Genomic DNA, 15,792 nt, shown 5'->3' on the forward strand with positions numbered 1-15,792 from the left:
GTCCTACAGATGGCCAACGACAGCACAGAGACAAGTGAAGCTGGAGAAGAGGAGGAAGACCATGAAGGGGACAACGAGAATAAAGAGCGCATGCCATTCATCCAGTAACAGCCAGAGGTGGTGGATGCAGAAAGATTGATGAAGTAGAAGGGAACAAGACTGGGAAATCTATTCTGTGCATCAGTGAACAAATGCTGTAGTACAGTGTGTGTTGTATTTGTCTGCAGTCAGCTGAGCTATGAGCTGTTGATCATTGTTGTTTTGAACTCAAGTGCCATTCTCATCCAGTGCAGTATTATGACATTCCTGTGTAATACCCGGTTTCCCTGTAGGAGTCCCATGGATTTTTCTGTTCCAGTTTAAAAGCCTTATTAACTTACTGTGTAATTTTAGATGGGCATCTTTCTCATGCAAATTCCAACATTTTGCATAAAGTTATTTGGGGGTTTGGGCTTTTTTTGCAAGTTGGAAACAGTAACAAAAAAAAATTCCCCACTTGCTGTCTGGAAGATTCTAGTAACTGGAGGGAGGATTTTAAGTTTGTGGATTTTCAGTGTTAAAATAGTTTCCCTTTTATGAACCACAGATAAAAGTTGCAAAAAAGATAAGTTTTCCTTTTCCTCAGTCATGCTTTATCATTTTATAAGCAATCCTATCTTCACGTTCAAAAATACCTCATTTAGAATTGTGGAATCTGAAATTGTGCAAGAAATCATTAATTGAGAGACTTCGATTCGTATTGTATAATCACATTAGTCATCAGCACCAGTAATTAAACACTTCATTCAGAGTGCCAACTATCATGCTTTCCTGTTGATCTGAGCTATTACCCTGTATGTTACAGGCAAAGAAAAAGGTCAGTGAGCCACTCTTTTTAGACCCAGAACTTTAATTGCCTGTAGCAATTAGCATTCTTACTGACAGATCAACATCTTCTGCTAAGGACATACTGACTCATCTGTGTCCGAAATCCAAACCAATTTTAAATTTCATTTTTAAATTGTATTGGTAAGGATCACTCATCAGTATGTGGAAAGAAATTTGTTGACGGAGTTTACTGATCTGAAATCGCTAATGTGTTGGTCAACTATCAAGCTGGAGCTGAATTCCTACAGAAGTTAACCCTGCTAAAAATGAATTTTAGGCCTTAATTCCATCAGAAATTATGCACAGGGATAACTTTATCTAGGTGAGTAGTTCTGTCAAAAGCTCTGCTCCATATGTACAGTTATGTTTGTAATTATTTGCAGGATCAAGTATTCAAAGACCAGCTAGTCTTATCTACCTCCCACTCGTGGAAACTATAAGTAAACATGACAAAAGTAAATATTTTTTTTCCATGTCTTTCACCTATCCAAGCAGCAGCTACTCAGGTCCTCAATTGTCTTGTTAAAACAATTATTTTAAAATTACTGCAATCACCTACAGTAGAGATGCTAAAGGAATGTCAGAGACCTTGCGTAATGCCATATATCTTTGAATTAATATCTTTTTTTCAAAAGAAAGTATTTCTCCAGGCATGGCTAGTTGTTCACCTAAATCTTCAAGTATTCTGTAGTGATAGAAGTTAAAAATTAATACAGAGAAGTGGAGAGGGAGGACTTCTCAGGTTCTTCTCAATGTGAAAGGACTTGTGGGTCTGGATGATTTTTATGTGTGGTTTTAGAAGATTCTCTCTTGTTTTTTCTGTTTGTTTCATCTTGCTGCCTGAGTATTAATGTCCATCTCTTTACACTGTACTCATGAAGTTGCTGTTCTAATACCAGATAATTGTGCAGAATGTTCATTCTGAAGGATTTTCCCTTGGGTTAAGCAAATTCAAAAATAATGAGAAGAAATAACTGTGGAGAAAAATGCCAAAAAAGCTTTTGAAATATTAATTGAACCAGAACTTTAGTTTTCTCTAGATGTTGATATAGAACTTCACTATAGCTGATTTTCTTTTCAGGCTGGACTTGCCTACACTTCCAGTGCCATATCAGGCCCAAGCAGGGGCTTTATCCACAGAAAAAATACATGTTCAGTGAAAGTTTTCCATGTATTGGGCTTGCCAATTGGGCTTTTAATAAAGGCCATTAAGTTTTCACGACTCATAAGCTGACAATGGTAGGAAACATGCCCAATTTTGTTTTGCAGTTAGTGTAATGATGTTGTCCTGCAACAAACCTTAACATAACTAGGAATTTTGATTTGACGCCAAAGTGAGCAATATTGCTGGTGACCTTCGAGCTGGCAGTAAAGTGGCATTCTCAAGGCCTTAAATTAGTAGGGCAAGCAGAATAGCAAATCCGTTCTTCTGTTATAAACCGCAGTATGGTTGGCTCTACAGTTAAATTACCCTTCAAGACAAAGAAAGATGGGTGATCTTGGTCATGGCCACAGACGCCATAGGGACAACAATCAAATGAGATAATTTTGGCTAGTTCTTTCTGGTTTTGTTAGCAAGGCAAAAATACTCTTCATGCTAATTCATGCCAATTTTAGGGCCATTTTCTGATCAGCAGAATATCAGGTAATTGCAGTGAGTACAAAGGAATATTTCTGGATCTACCCAAGTACAACACAGATAAGCATTACTATCAGCAAGCTAAACTCTGCTCTGTGTTTTACTGGTACTGATATGGCATACATGAAGGTTACTACTGAAATTAATGGAAATTTTTCAGGTATCTGTTCTGGAAGCAGGATTTGTGCTAGCAGAATTTGGCCCGCAAGCCCAAAGTACCTTTTAGAATACCACAAACAGTAGTATCGCGTCTGAAATGGTAGAGGTCAAGCTATACAAAATGATGATGCAGAGACTTGTTACTGACCAAGTCTTACTGTAGTAGCAATGAAGGTTTGTGCTTACTACTGACAGTGTTGTTTAAACAACTCTAAAATAATTGGACAGTTTCTTCAAGTGAAACAAATTATTTCTCAATTTGCCTTAAAGGAACTGTGAAAGCTTCTCTTTAACTTAAGCCTGATTGAAGTGAACTGAAACACTGTTTAATTGTATTCGTTGCTTTAGAGCTTTTGTTATATTGTGCCTACAAAGCAAATTATGTTTACATAAAAATATAAATAAAATATTGAGCATAGCATTATCCTTGGCTTACATGTTTTATTCTAATATTATGGTCACGTTAGGGAACTGACTTGGAATTGGTTAAGAGGAAAACTTGAGGTCTTATTTTCCATTTTGGTCACTGAGGGATATACAAAGAATTTTTTTTTATTATTATTATTACAGAGTACGTCAAGGTTATTAAAATGCATAAGTGTGCTTCTTTATAGAACATTAACAATTTAGATATAAAATGTTTAATATTGCAGTCTAAGAAATTCAAAACGTTATATAAGCACCATTCATGGAGTGTTCAGGGAAATGTATTTTGATACGGATAGAAACTCGTTTCCAGAATTTTAGCACTCAGATTGCACTGGGAGATGGATTGACACACAAGTTATCCTCAGAGAGACAGTTCCTTTCAGAAATGAACATACTGCAAGGGAATAATCTTACAGTAGGATCCAAAACGGCCACCACCAAATTAGCTAATAGAAAGCAGAAGGACATGATTGAATCTAAAATCCCACTCTCCCTGAGTCTTGGTCTTAACTCAGGGCTGCAGGGGGGCTTACACCTTTTCTTTCGAAGAACTGATTATGGTTACCAAACCTTACAGGTTATCTCAAGCCTCGTACTTGAGTACATGGCTTTAAAGGTCTCCCTGCATGAAAGGAAGAAATGGTTCAATGAACTTCAGTTTAATATCTAAACAAAGAGGAAATGTTAGCTTTGGTTCATTCCAGTCATGCAGGACATGTTCTAAAGCCTGTAATGTCCCTGGAAAATCTCACTTCAATAGTTACTGCATCTGCTCTATAATCTAAAAGCTCATATGAATACTTGCTGAGTGTGAAGAGGAACAGAGTAAATTTCTGCCTCTGTTTTTAAGTCTTAATAAGCAAATAATGATCAGTGCATCCCTAATCATAGGGTCAGGATAAGGCTGAAAGCAAACAGCCATAGCCTTTTCAAACTCTCTGTGATTATGAATAAAGCACTGCCTTCTACCAGCTTTCCCACTGGGCCATCTACTTGACTGTCTTACAGTCTGACACACACAGGCTGCTACCAGGCAAGCAGGCATGCAGCAGGCTGCCTTTGGCATTTGGCCAGATAAAATGCAAAAATCATCCTAGGATACTGAGTATCCTTGGGTCTCACCTCATCCTCCATTTTCCTGTTATTTTCTGTGAGCTTAGCGATTAATCCTAGCTGGTTTTTTTCAGAAAAGATTCTTCTACTATGGCCATGATTGCCTGCACACAACACACTTAAAACCTCCAGTTCCTGAAGAGCCATGCAGGAGTTTTTCCCCTGGCAGCACCTAAGTCCCTTAGTGTGAGCTAGTGTTTTGTTTTATTGCAGAAAGAGCCAAAACAATCAACACATCGCTATCTGCATCAAGGCACCTTCTCTTCCAAGTAATTTGTAACATCTAGGCAAACATCCTGATGTTCTCCTTTGAGAGAACAGGTTTGCGTATAAATGCAAATGTAGCTTTATCTCCTCAGTCTGAGCTGTCATGCTGATTGATTGTGCTCAGTTGATCCTAACTAACTAAGCCATTCCTTTCATGTTTACCTCGCCTATCTCTGTCAGCTACCTCTGCAGCAAGTGGCATGGTTTTCTGAACATTGCCTCGATCTTTGCTATTTGTAACAATGCTGTGTTGGGCACCTCACCACCGGTATGCTGTGTAGAAACTGGAAAGTGTGAGAACAGTGGAGATGATGAAGAGTTAGAAGATGAATGTATGAATAGGAATGAATCATGTATGTCTCTGCCCAAGAGTAACAAGTGAGTAGAATTTGCAGCACGTTATCTGTTGATTTATTTGTATGCTTGAAAGGGAGGCAGTGGGGTGGTTTGTTACAGTTGTGGGGTTTAGTTACTGCCCAGACTGTTATACTCCAGTGTGGCAGCCTCGAAGGCTTTCTGGTCTCGCTCTGTTATTTACCACGTCGCTAGAAACCTGACTCACTTCAGATAAAGTGTTCAGTACTCGGGAGCTCAAGTTTAGCTCCTGTCTCTCTGTATGAAGCCGTGCATGTTTACCGGGTTGCAGAACAGCCCATCAGCGTGGACCTGGGAGGTAAACGGGGCAGCTGCACTACTGCTTCCTATCCCAGCCAGCCAGACCTATGCAAAGCTGAAAAAGGGAAGGTTCAAAAGATGCTGCTTTTTACTGTATAAAGGGGCGACTGACACTGACACTGCTGTTGCTGAAGTCAATATCCTCCTTGGAGCTACTTTAACAGCTCCCCCACCTCTCACCAGGCTTGATATGGGGGTCACAGACTTTCTCTGCAGGGTTTCTGGAGTCTCTGCAATACTCAATAATCATCGTTGTTCTCTGGTAGCGCTTCAGGAAAATTAATTTTTTACCTCCTGAAGAATACTGGGTCATGTCCGCTTTCATCCCCCACAGAATGTGACAGACAAACTCCTAGTGGACTTAACACAGGTAGATTAACCCTTCACGTATGGGAACCGTTCCTCTCTTCTGCAGGCATTATGGGCAAGATGAAAAAAAAAAGGCCAGGAACAAATACTGACAGTCTTCATAGTGATTGGCCTGTCTCTCAAAAATTCAAACACCCGCCGTCATGTAAGATCAACTTTCATTTAGAAAGGAACAGTCTTCACAGTTGTTGGTAAAAGCTTTAAAACTGACTCAACTGAAACATAATCTAAAAAGACAAAGGAAGACGCTAATCTTGCAGCTTCTGAACCCTCACGATGTTTAATGCTTGGTACAGACACCACTAGACTAAGTTGCAAACTGCGCGGCCAGGGATTAAATGAACGGGCTAAGAGACGCCACTGGCACTTGTTAGTGTAGGAACAGCAGCTGCCAGCTATAAAAAAAGGGAAGAAAGTTGTGGTTTGAGTGGATGGGGTCTGTGACTGAGGGAGGGCTGCAGGGGTGGGGGCCTGCTTGTTTTCCTTCTGAAATTAGAAAGGCTTTGATCTGACTGGAAGAGCTTTTGGGTTTTTTTTCCCTTGCATAGCGACCGTGCTGAGATGCTACAATTAGCCCAAAAGAACTGAGAAAAATAGTCGGGAACTGTTCCACCGTGAGGGCTGAGGGAACAGGAGGCGAGCGCTCCTCTGGGGGCAGGTTTGCTCTTAGAGCTCCAGCTGTGAGGTGCTTGTGCCACCCATGCCCACAGCACCCATGCCCTGCGAGCTGCTGTGCCCACCAGGCCCAGGGGCTCTCTGCCTGTCCCAGGTCCAAGGCGCAGCTGCCATCCATCAGCCTCCTGCTACCTGCAGCCCTGCTGGAAGCAGCTTTGCCTCTGCAACCGCCAGAACTGGAAATGTGCTGTGTTCTGCTAGACGTTAGCTGTGTCCCTGCCAGACATCATTTTCCTGATAAGCTGCAGGTTGCAGTACAAACCATTCTGTGCTCTTCTGCTGGGTAATCTTTGAAAATACATTTCCCACATGGAGAGATGTGTTTCACTACATAGTGCAGCAGTAAGCGATGCAGCATCTTAGCTGCCCTAGAACAACAGAGTGAGATGGCAGGTATGCGAGATGCATTATTTATGATAAGGATTTCTGTACTGTCCCTGAAATGGCTGGCCAGGTGATAAGCTAAAAACCAAACAGTATTTGTAAAGGCTGGTGGGTGAAGTTAGCTGAACTGTGACTGAGGTGTCTTCTGGTGATACAGGCATCACGTGGCCTGGAGGATGTGTCACATCAATGGTATTCTCCAGAGGCTGCTAAGAGAAAACATTTCTTTTGTTGCTAACACAGAAGAGAGATGATAAGTGTTTTTCTTTTCTAAGTCAGTTTGCTTTGGCAGACTGTTGTTCTGTTTCTCTGCTACCGTTTTTTCCTTCTAGTGTCTGCATTTTATATTAGGAATATTTTCCCACTGTTAAAAAAAAAAAAAAAAATCGAACCAAGTCTCCTGTGACTTGCCAAGTATCTCATTGGTCGTATAAAAGCATCACTTTGAGTTCCTGGACCATTTCTATTGTAGATGGGAAAAATGAAATTAAGTGACTTGTCCAATGCCATAATACTGCCATTTAGTTTAAGGACTTACAGTTCTCTGGCATTTAATTCTCTGCTTACTGAAGGAATCCTGATTAAACTTAGCAGCTGAGCTGGAAGTTTTGCCTCCATGGCTGAAAGCTGTGTCTCAAATCGTACTTGCTCCAGAGCAAAGGATATGCACAGAACCTTACGCTGCACGCCTTCAGCTGAGACCGTGTCAGCAAAGCCCCATAGAAATACATGCAGTTGAGAGACAATAGTCTAAATTTTCCTTGCTTTCTCATCAAATAGAATGGCTCAGAGCCTGAACCAACACTGAATGTGGCCATTTATAAGCATTTTCTACTATTTTCTTGATCCTCCTCTCCACACATCTCTGAGTAATTGCCTATGGTAGGGCATCACAGAGAAAGGAGCAACCTGGATCCCCAAACCCAGCCTTTTTGAACAAGCAGTGCCTGGATTCAGATGAGACTGCAGATCCAGCCATTCTGGCTCATTCTCACCTCATGAGTGGAACTGGGATTGCTCCATCTGAGGATCAGATGGGAAATGGTGTTGCATACTGGGCTGTAAAAACAAATGCCATAATAAAGTCTGATTGCCAAGTGATGTTGGACCTGTACATCAGCGGTGTGTTTATGCAATGTGTCACTAGAGAGAGGCAGTACTCGGAGATTCAGCGTAGGCATGCGACAGGAGATTCACAGAAGGAATTGTCTTTAAGGTCTCACTTGAATGACCAGTCTGCAACCGCTCACCTAAACGTAGTAGATGCCAGTGGCTGTGCTGCGTGACACCTGCTCTAACCAGTCCTCACAGTTCACATACTAAATGTTAGTCTCATTTCAATATTGTCTTTCTTGCAGCACGTTCCCTGGCATCGTAGGTTAATTTAATAAAGCATACATAATATGATTCATATGAGATTTTCGATCTGTGTTGTGTTCAACATGTCAGCAATTTATAAAGTTATTACACAGTGTTCTGTTTGCTAATCATCAAGCAAAACAGGATAATAAGAGGATAATTATTGCAAGCTTCCTTCCTATTCCCATTAAGATGGTAAACTCAACTCAAACCGGAATCTCACAGGAGTTTCACCACTGGCTTTGACAGGGACAGCATCAAGCTGACTGGTCCCCTAAAGGAACCTAATCATAGCTGCAGTATTAAAAATTCAGGGAGTAATATTTATTTCCATGTTGTAACTTATTTGATGGGGAGAAAGTGACAGGATTCTTTTTTTTTTAATCCTTACTCAGTTCTCCATATCAAAATACACTATATACATTGCCAAACCCAATTATCTTTCTCGAGGTTGCAGTATTGGTTTATACTGGTTTTATGGAGCCAGTGGAGCAAGTAAATTAAGTACAAAATGGAAAATCCTTGCACAGAGAATACAGCTGCTCCTCTGCATTTGCAGCTGTGCTGCTTCTTGCACTCCAGGGGACATGCGGCCCTCCACTCTACCAGAGGCAGCATGCAAAGGCCAGCCAAGCTCCTGCATCAAGTGCCAGGTTGTACAAGAAGCTTGGATAAGCAAAGCAAGCACTTGTCTTACAGGTCCTGCATTGAAAGATGAATTTGCTAGCCTTTCGAACAGCTGTTTTGTTTCCTGGTCACATTAGATCCCTTGCAAAGGGGCTGCCTTGATAGAGACCATTCATTGCTTGAAACCTGGGGAGCATCTACATCAAGTAGCAGTGTGCGGCGCCAAGTTCCTCAAACTAATGGAGACCCAAGCTGTTAAGTCTATGTAGCAGCGTGAGGCACCGCGCAAACCTGCCAGCTATCTGGAAGCAGTCAGTCTTGCCACCTCAGCAGGCTGGACTAGCTCAGATCTAGTGCTGCGCAAATATTACTGGCTCGCTTGTACGTATCCAGCTTTGGCAACCTGGCACCACTTTTCTTCTGCATAGGGAGGCGGTCCCAGACTGTTTTGCCGTTAATTATCAGAGAAGGAGCAAAGGCTGTTGGCCTACTGCAGGCAAAACTCTGCTGCCTTTACTGAGAATTTAACTCACAGGAACTTCCCCTTTCCTATTTCTGTGGGCTGAGAGCCTTCCAGTAACACGCAAGTCAGGTGAGCAAGGGAGAGCACAGGGCTCGATAAAGCCATAAAAAAGCAGCTCTCTCCACTGTTTGATTGCCGAGAGGGGAGGAACCACGGCACATGGCTGCAGCCTGAGCCTGTGCTTGCCAGCACTGCACTGCAGCTGTGTACCCCTGCCAGTTGCTGCAAGAGGAGCACGGGGCAAGGAGCAAGGTAAAGCATAAGATTTGGCAGGTACACGTTAGCTGCACACCTCCCTGTCAGCGCGGAACCTGGCCCTGCAGGGAGAGGTGTAAGAACTGCAAAGAAGGTTTGTCCTGTGGCTGGGGAGGCACCAACCGTGAATACGGGCAGTGAATGCTAAATCCAGGCAAAGCTAACCTTTTGTTCGCCCACTGCAATGAAGTGGTATCAAACACATGTGATTCTGAGATTCAAAGATCTTTAGAAGATTAATCAGCCAATTTAATCAGTCAGATGCCCATGTAACTTGTGGAATCATGTCACCTTGTTAGATGAAGCAAATGCAATCCAGGCAGAGCCCATAGCGTTATTTCAGGAAACAGTATTGGCAAAGCCAGGACAACTGATCTCCCATTCCTTTTGAAACCCCTATTGCACAAACATGTTTGACCTGCTGCGTGTCTGTCTGCAACTGCTCTTCCTACAGTAATGAAGCATCTAGAAAATATATGATCCGAGTGAGCATGATCCTCTACTGGGTAACACTGGTGTAAGGCCATACAACGAAGTGGATTTACCCTGAGAATTCAGCTGGCAGAGGAGAGCCTAGTCTTTTCTCTTTTACTTTGATGGATAAGCAACATAAAATTGGTGCGCTCCTAATCATTCCTAGGGCACTTAAGACATCTGCTGGAAATGAGAATAAACTGCAGTAAAAATGTACATGACAATGAATAATGAAATAGTGAAAAATCCTGTGAAATTTATGTTTAGACAGTGTCTAAATTACTTGGCAAATGCGAGAATATTTTCCGTTTGCAAATATTTGAATAAATAGCCTGTTTATTGCTGCTGTTCTAGTTGCCACTGAAGAATCAAACTTCAGTTTCAAAAAAACTTCAAGTTTGAATGCAGTCTTTGAACTCTGTTCTTCCCTGATGTGTAAGGTCACACAACAGACATGCACGCACAATATGTAGCATCCTGTGCTGGGACTAAAGTGCAGGCCAGGTTTCAGGCTCTGGATGGATGTAAGCATCAGCTGCCTTTGCAGTTGCATACAGGGGATCACACAAATCTCTCTTTTCCTCTTTACTTAAAAATCTTGTTTGCAAAAGTCTTGCTTACAAATCACGTTGTGACTCCAAGTCCTCTTTAAAAAGCTTCCCAGAACATTGTATATTTTGTCAGAGTGTGTGGCCCTGCCTCTTGCACATCCCCAGCTGCTTAATCCCACCCTACAAAGCCACAGCTCAGGTTCTCTGGCTGCGCCTGGTTTGTGGGGTCGTGGCGCAGGGACGGGATGCTGCACTGGGCTGGAAACACATGGGAGATGGGCAATGATCCAGGAGTGTGACATGAGGTTCACACATAGCCCAAGCAGCACACAGAGAGGTACATGTCTTACAGCATCCCCCAACTCTACCAGAGGAATCTCATTTTTCACAAAGAAAAAAGGACGAGAAGTGGGGATTTGTATCTCCCTTCTCATGACCAACAGCCACTTTTAGCTAGTTATAATGTTACAACATTAATTTCTTCAGTTCTGAAGGATGTATGTCGAGACCCATAATCCCTGCTTCTGAAATCTCCCTAAAATGCAGATGAGTCCACCCTTTCAGGTATAACTGCAGCCACCTTCTTGCTGGTTCCTTCAGCTTTTAATTTAAAAACTCTGGGTTCTCCCAAACATGAAGTGTAGGAGTTGGAATGTCCTGCAATTTCTGAAGCGGACTAGTCCTACTCATTAAATATTGTAGACAGTGCAGTGAGTACATTTTATATAGACATTAACAAGCTGGCTTGATACTCGGTAGCTTGAGTTCTATCAGCAAACAAGCTACAGAACATATCAGAAAAGATAGGTGAATGTACGTTTTGCTAGTCAGCATTGGAAGCCATGCTAGTGCGGCTACAATACCCACCCATGACACGTACTAAGGCTTCAAACCCATAAAGACAGCAGCTAACAGGAAAGGCAGATGCTGTGCTACCTCGTCATGGTTCTTTCTGCCCAAGCTAGGATTCAACAGGGAAAAGCAACCAAGACTTCAAAAAAGCCCTCACAGATTTCTGTGTTGTAATCGGGAGAATTTTAGGGACTGCATTTGAAGCGACATCTAATAGTGTAACAGCATGTAACTCCTCTGTATATCATCAAAACACAGCCTTAAGGGTAGGAGAGCTGAAGATGGGATGGGAGGGGATGTTATACTATTGACCTTTCACGAGAGGGCAGCATTCCCAGAAATAAATGTTACTTCTCAATAGACACACTGGGCTGTTAGTGAAAATTGTGCTGATGCAGGTTATTTTTTCTTTTCCACTCTCAGCATCCTTGTGTGAGCATCTCCCAGTATGTGATGTGTGGTTTGCACTTTCGTCCCATCATGGGGGCAGAGACATGCATAGTCTATGGTGGTAGGGCCTGTTGCAGTATCTCTCTCTGCCCCAGCGGCCCCTTCCCCAGCCTCCAGCAAGGCAGGGCCACTTCCCACTGCCTGCAGAGAGAAGCAGACATCTCCCAAGAATTAGGTACTATTTTTCCTTCCTGACCAGGCAGCTAAAAACTTCCTTTACATTTTAAAGAACGGTGTTTTATTTGGACTACGTCACATGTTTTCCAACGCTGGGGCCTGGTGCATGAGCTGATCGTGCCTGTGCATGGGGGGTAGCGCTGCTTCTAAGCCATGGTAAAGCAGGGTCAGCTGTTTGCAGATCCCGTGGCAGCCTTGAACTGCAGAGCCGTGGCTTGGTTTCTTGCCCCAAGCCAGGCTGGCAGCCCCCACGTGAAGCATCTCCCTGTCAGTGGGCAGCCACACCAGCCGGGTGGGAGCAGCAGCTCTGAGAGCACCTCTGCAGAAGGGCCACGGCGCAGGAGTTAGGGACCTCAGAGGTCGTATGGCCATACACGAGGTGGGAACTTGAGTTTCTGGGTTGGCGAAGCGGAAGGTCTCAGCCCCTGAGCAGAACCTTCGAGTCCTGGGTGAAGTGCAGCCAGCAAAGGGAGACATGACCACGCTCCTGAGAAGGTCCGATTTTCCATCTGGTATAGGAAAATCCTACAAATATCTACACAAGCCAAAACGTAATCCTCACTCTGGCCGACCCTACTGGCAGTATGCAAAGCTGCACTGTTTGTAACCTGCTATGAACCTGTGACTGTGCAATTCAGACTGTCTGGAGAGCTTCACAGTGGCTTTGTCCGAATCATTTTGTCTGGCACATGTAGGGATGAGCAGAACCTATTAAGATCATGTTAATGTGAAGCTGGAAAACCTCATATTAGGGAGACTGTGATGATAAAAAATAAAATATTTAAAGAGAGAAATTAAATGCTCAGGATGTTTTCAGACCATTTCCAGGAAGAAAAAAAGGCAGTAAACATTACAGGAGAAAAATTAGCACAACAGGTAATTTGTGTTTACAAAAGAAAGAGAGAGTCATTCTCGCACACATCCCGAGGGCTAAACAAGCTGAGCTGCTGCCAGTAATTCCCAACATGGAAACTTTGCCAAGTCCGCAGGAGTAGCATTTTAAAAGACCCCATTCAACTCTTCTATTTGCACCTGGACTGCAAAGAAACCACTTTAAATTTTCTCCTAAAGTCCCTTATCTTTAGGGATGACACAGTCAGCTGATCTGTAAAGTCTCTGTTTTGAGGGGGATTATGGTTTGCTCTCTTTGCACATTTCACATAGCCATCAAAACATTCATCTCTAAATAAATAGCTATTTCTTTGGAGTCCTTCCTGCCTAAAGAAATAGGCAATGACAGTCAGTAAAACACTCAGTAGCTACTTATTTTTACAGCTAAAGGCCTGAAGTAAAAAGGATTTGGCAACTGTGCCATTCCTTTGAGATATCTGAACACAGTAAGCAGGCAACTTTATTAGTGCAGAGCGGCATTGGATAGGTAACCCAAAAAAAAGAGTGCAATGGCTTTGCTAGCATTGCTTCATGTAGATTTGGTGAATCTCTTCTAAATTCTGAATTTCTTCTGACTTTGATAAGCAGTATTTTCTCAGCTTTACAACCTATAATCTATATTCCCTGCCATTACAAGAAAATGAAAGGAGTACAGGTGAGATAGTTTGGTCACAGAGGAAAGATAACGATATTTGACTTAAATATGTGTGATAGATGCAAGACAAGCCTTTCTGCTGCCTCTTGCAAATTGTTTACTCTCTGCTTGCTAAGACCCAGCTGTGAGATGCTTTGTGACAAAGACCCCAAATCAGAGATACAAAAAGCACTTATTCCAGAACCTCAGAATACTGCCCTGATTCATCTTTTCAGTACACATACATTATTTATATCTCCAGTTTCTTCATTTTTTTGAACCTTGTATTTACAGCATGGGAATTGAAAAGCACCAGACCTGTAGGTAGTAACAGCTATCTTTGGAACTGAAAAATACCACCTCGAGAAGCCTATTTATTGATCAATCCCATTATCAGTGCCATAGTGCAAAGGTGAGGCACACATTTGGGGTAGCAGCATCACTTAATCTAAAGACGACATGAATTCCCTCATTTCAACACTCGGTGACATTCAGTGCAGGTCACTGGTGGGCAGTCTGGTTTTGTAATAAACCAGGAACCTCCTTTGATTCTAATGGACAGAGCAGATTGCTTATAGCCAGAAAATTTCCTTTCAAAAGAGAAAATTAGCATGACAGGAAAAAACCTGAACTGATTGCAAACCCCCAAAATATTATTAATAAGTTTCACAAAACCTCACATACCATAAGGTTAGCCCTGCCCTTTTCTAAACATACAGTTTGTACAAATCTCCCCAAAATAACTTTGGTATTGGGATGTCAGCCATAATCCTGCCTCATACCTGGTTGGACTGCAATCAAATCCTTAAGAAAGACTGCAAGACTTTTCAAGGCCAAAGAAACCAAGCATACAGTAATTTTCCACGCACGACATAATCTGTGACTAGCAGAACTTGCAAAATTTGTTACATTTACTTGAAACAAATGAAAATCAACCAGTGGATCCCATTTACCAACTGAGACAGTCATAAAGACTGATGTATCCTTTGTGTTATCTACTTTTGTTGGCTATACTGGCTCTTCAGATTGCCCCACTTGAAATTCCTTAGCCTGGCAACAGCTCTGATCAGTTTTCATTTTCCCTTTATACTCTAAGTAGAAGGGGCAAATAATTACCCACATACAAGCTTTTTTTTTTTCAAATCCTATGCTGAACTGAATTTTCCACAACTGAAATGCTGGGGGGGTGGGGTGGGGGGAGTTTTCTGTGATTTCAGTAGGAAATACAGCCCATCAGTTTCCCATTTGGACAAAGATTTCACAACACAATTAGCTCTGAAGCATGGAGGGCACTGTAGGTCTCAGCAAAACATAGCCAGTCTGCTAGGAACATGTGAGCAGTTTGCTTTTCAACAGACTGAAGCACTAATTTTCTTTAAAGATGTTTTCTTACAAATAGTGGTTTTAGCTCTACTACCTCAGGGGGTAAGTAAAGGACATGATCCCCCTTACGTAGGATTTAACCCTATGTAACCCTTCTGCAGCCAGACCTACTTCAGAATCCAGTCCTCATCTCACATCAACTTCTCACAGTCTGTGCCCAATTGCATGTTCTTTCCACAAACCCAGTGATGGCTGAGAATGGAGAGGAAAAAACAGCTGTATGAAGAGTTTTTCTGAGCTAGTGTATAGGAGCATATAAAGGTAGAACTGTCTCTGAGGGAAACAGACTTTTTACCTTGAAGAGCCTCTGTGGAGAAGCTGAAATAAACCTTTTGCCAAAGGATGCTTATGTTCTGAATGCTTCAGTTGTCTGAAAGCAAATGGAATGAGGTGGAGAGACAGGAGCCAAAAACCCAGGTGCCTGCGCATAACAGCAGCTATGGCTTTTGCAAGATGTTTCCTATCAAACAAAGCACTTCAAGAGTGCTTTGAAGTGAACTAAGCACTTCAAGAGAAACCACGATTTTGTCTGTGCACGGAAGTTCTACTACTCTGGTGTAAATAAAAAAAGCACAATCCCATCCTAGTCTGGGTGCAGCTATAAATGTATTTGTATAATACATTCTGATATGGAAAGAGGAATAATTTATCCCAGGAAAAATTCCTTCTACACAAATATAACCGTGTTCACTCTCTGGGCTGTATTACGTTACTATAACTATGCTAGTAAAAGAAAATTTACAACGCTAAATGACATTGTAATGCTGGTTTCAAGACGATACACAGACCAGGTACTCACTTCAGTGAGACTCTAGGCCTCCTGTGTGGTTCCATTTCCTGCTTCCTCACAGTAGCACTGGGAGTTTATGTCTTCTCAGCAGTATTTTGACTCTTCTCTGACTCTCCTGCCCACACACTGTATACAAGAAGTTAAACTTGCTTCCTCAGTTGCTATAGATTAGTCATAAGTGTGAAACCTATTTCTCAGGTACTCTAGACAAACAAGCCCCTATACCCTTTTGGTCAGCTCTAATGACAG

The 15,792-nt window shown here is 42.3% G+C and overlaps 1 protein-coding gene across 1 annotated transcript in view; it reads left to right on the forward strand.

The window, feature by feature from the left end:
* VAT1L (vesicle amine transport 1 like) overlaps positions 1 to 3,074 on the forward strand; it is a 64,180-nt gene extending 61,106 nt beyond the window's left edge. The window contains exon 9 of the mRNA XM_049806579.1: positions 10 to 3,074. Within this exon, the coding sequence (XP_049662536.1) occupies positions 10 to 108 (99 nt within the window). The 3' untranslated portion in view covers positions 109 to 3,074. The remainder of the gene's footprint in view (positions 1 to 9) is intronic.
* Positions 3,075 to 15,792: the final 12,718 nt, after the last annotated feature.

Source organism: Accipiter gentilis, chromosome 7 (assembly GCF_929443795.1).
Source record: "Accipiter gentilis chromosome 7, bAccGen1.1, whole genome shotgun sequence".
In the NCBI taxonomy this organism is placed as follows: Eukaryota; Metazoa; Chordata; class Aves; order Accipitriformes; family Accipitridae; genus Astur; species Astur gentilis.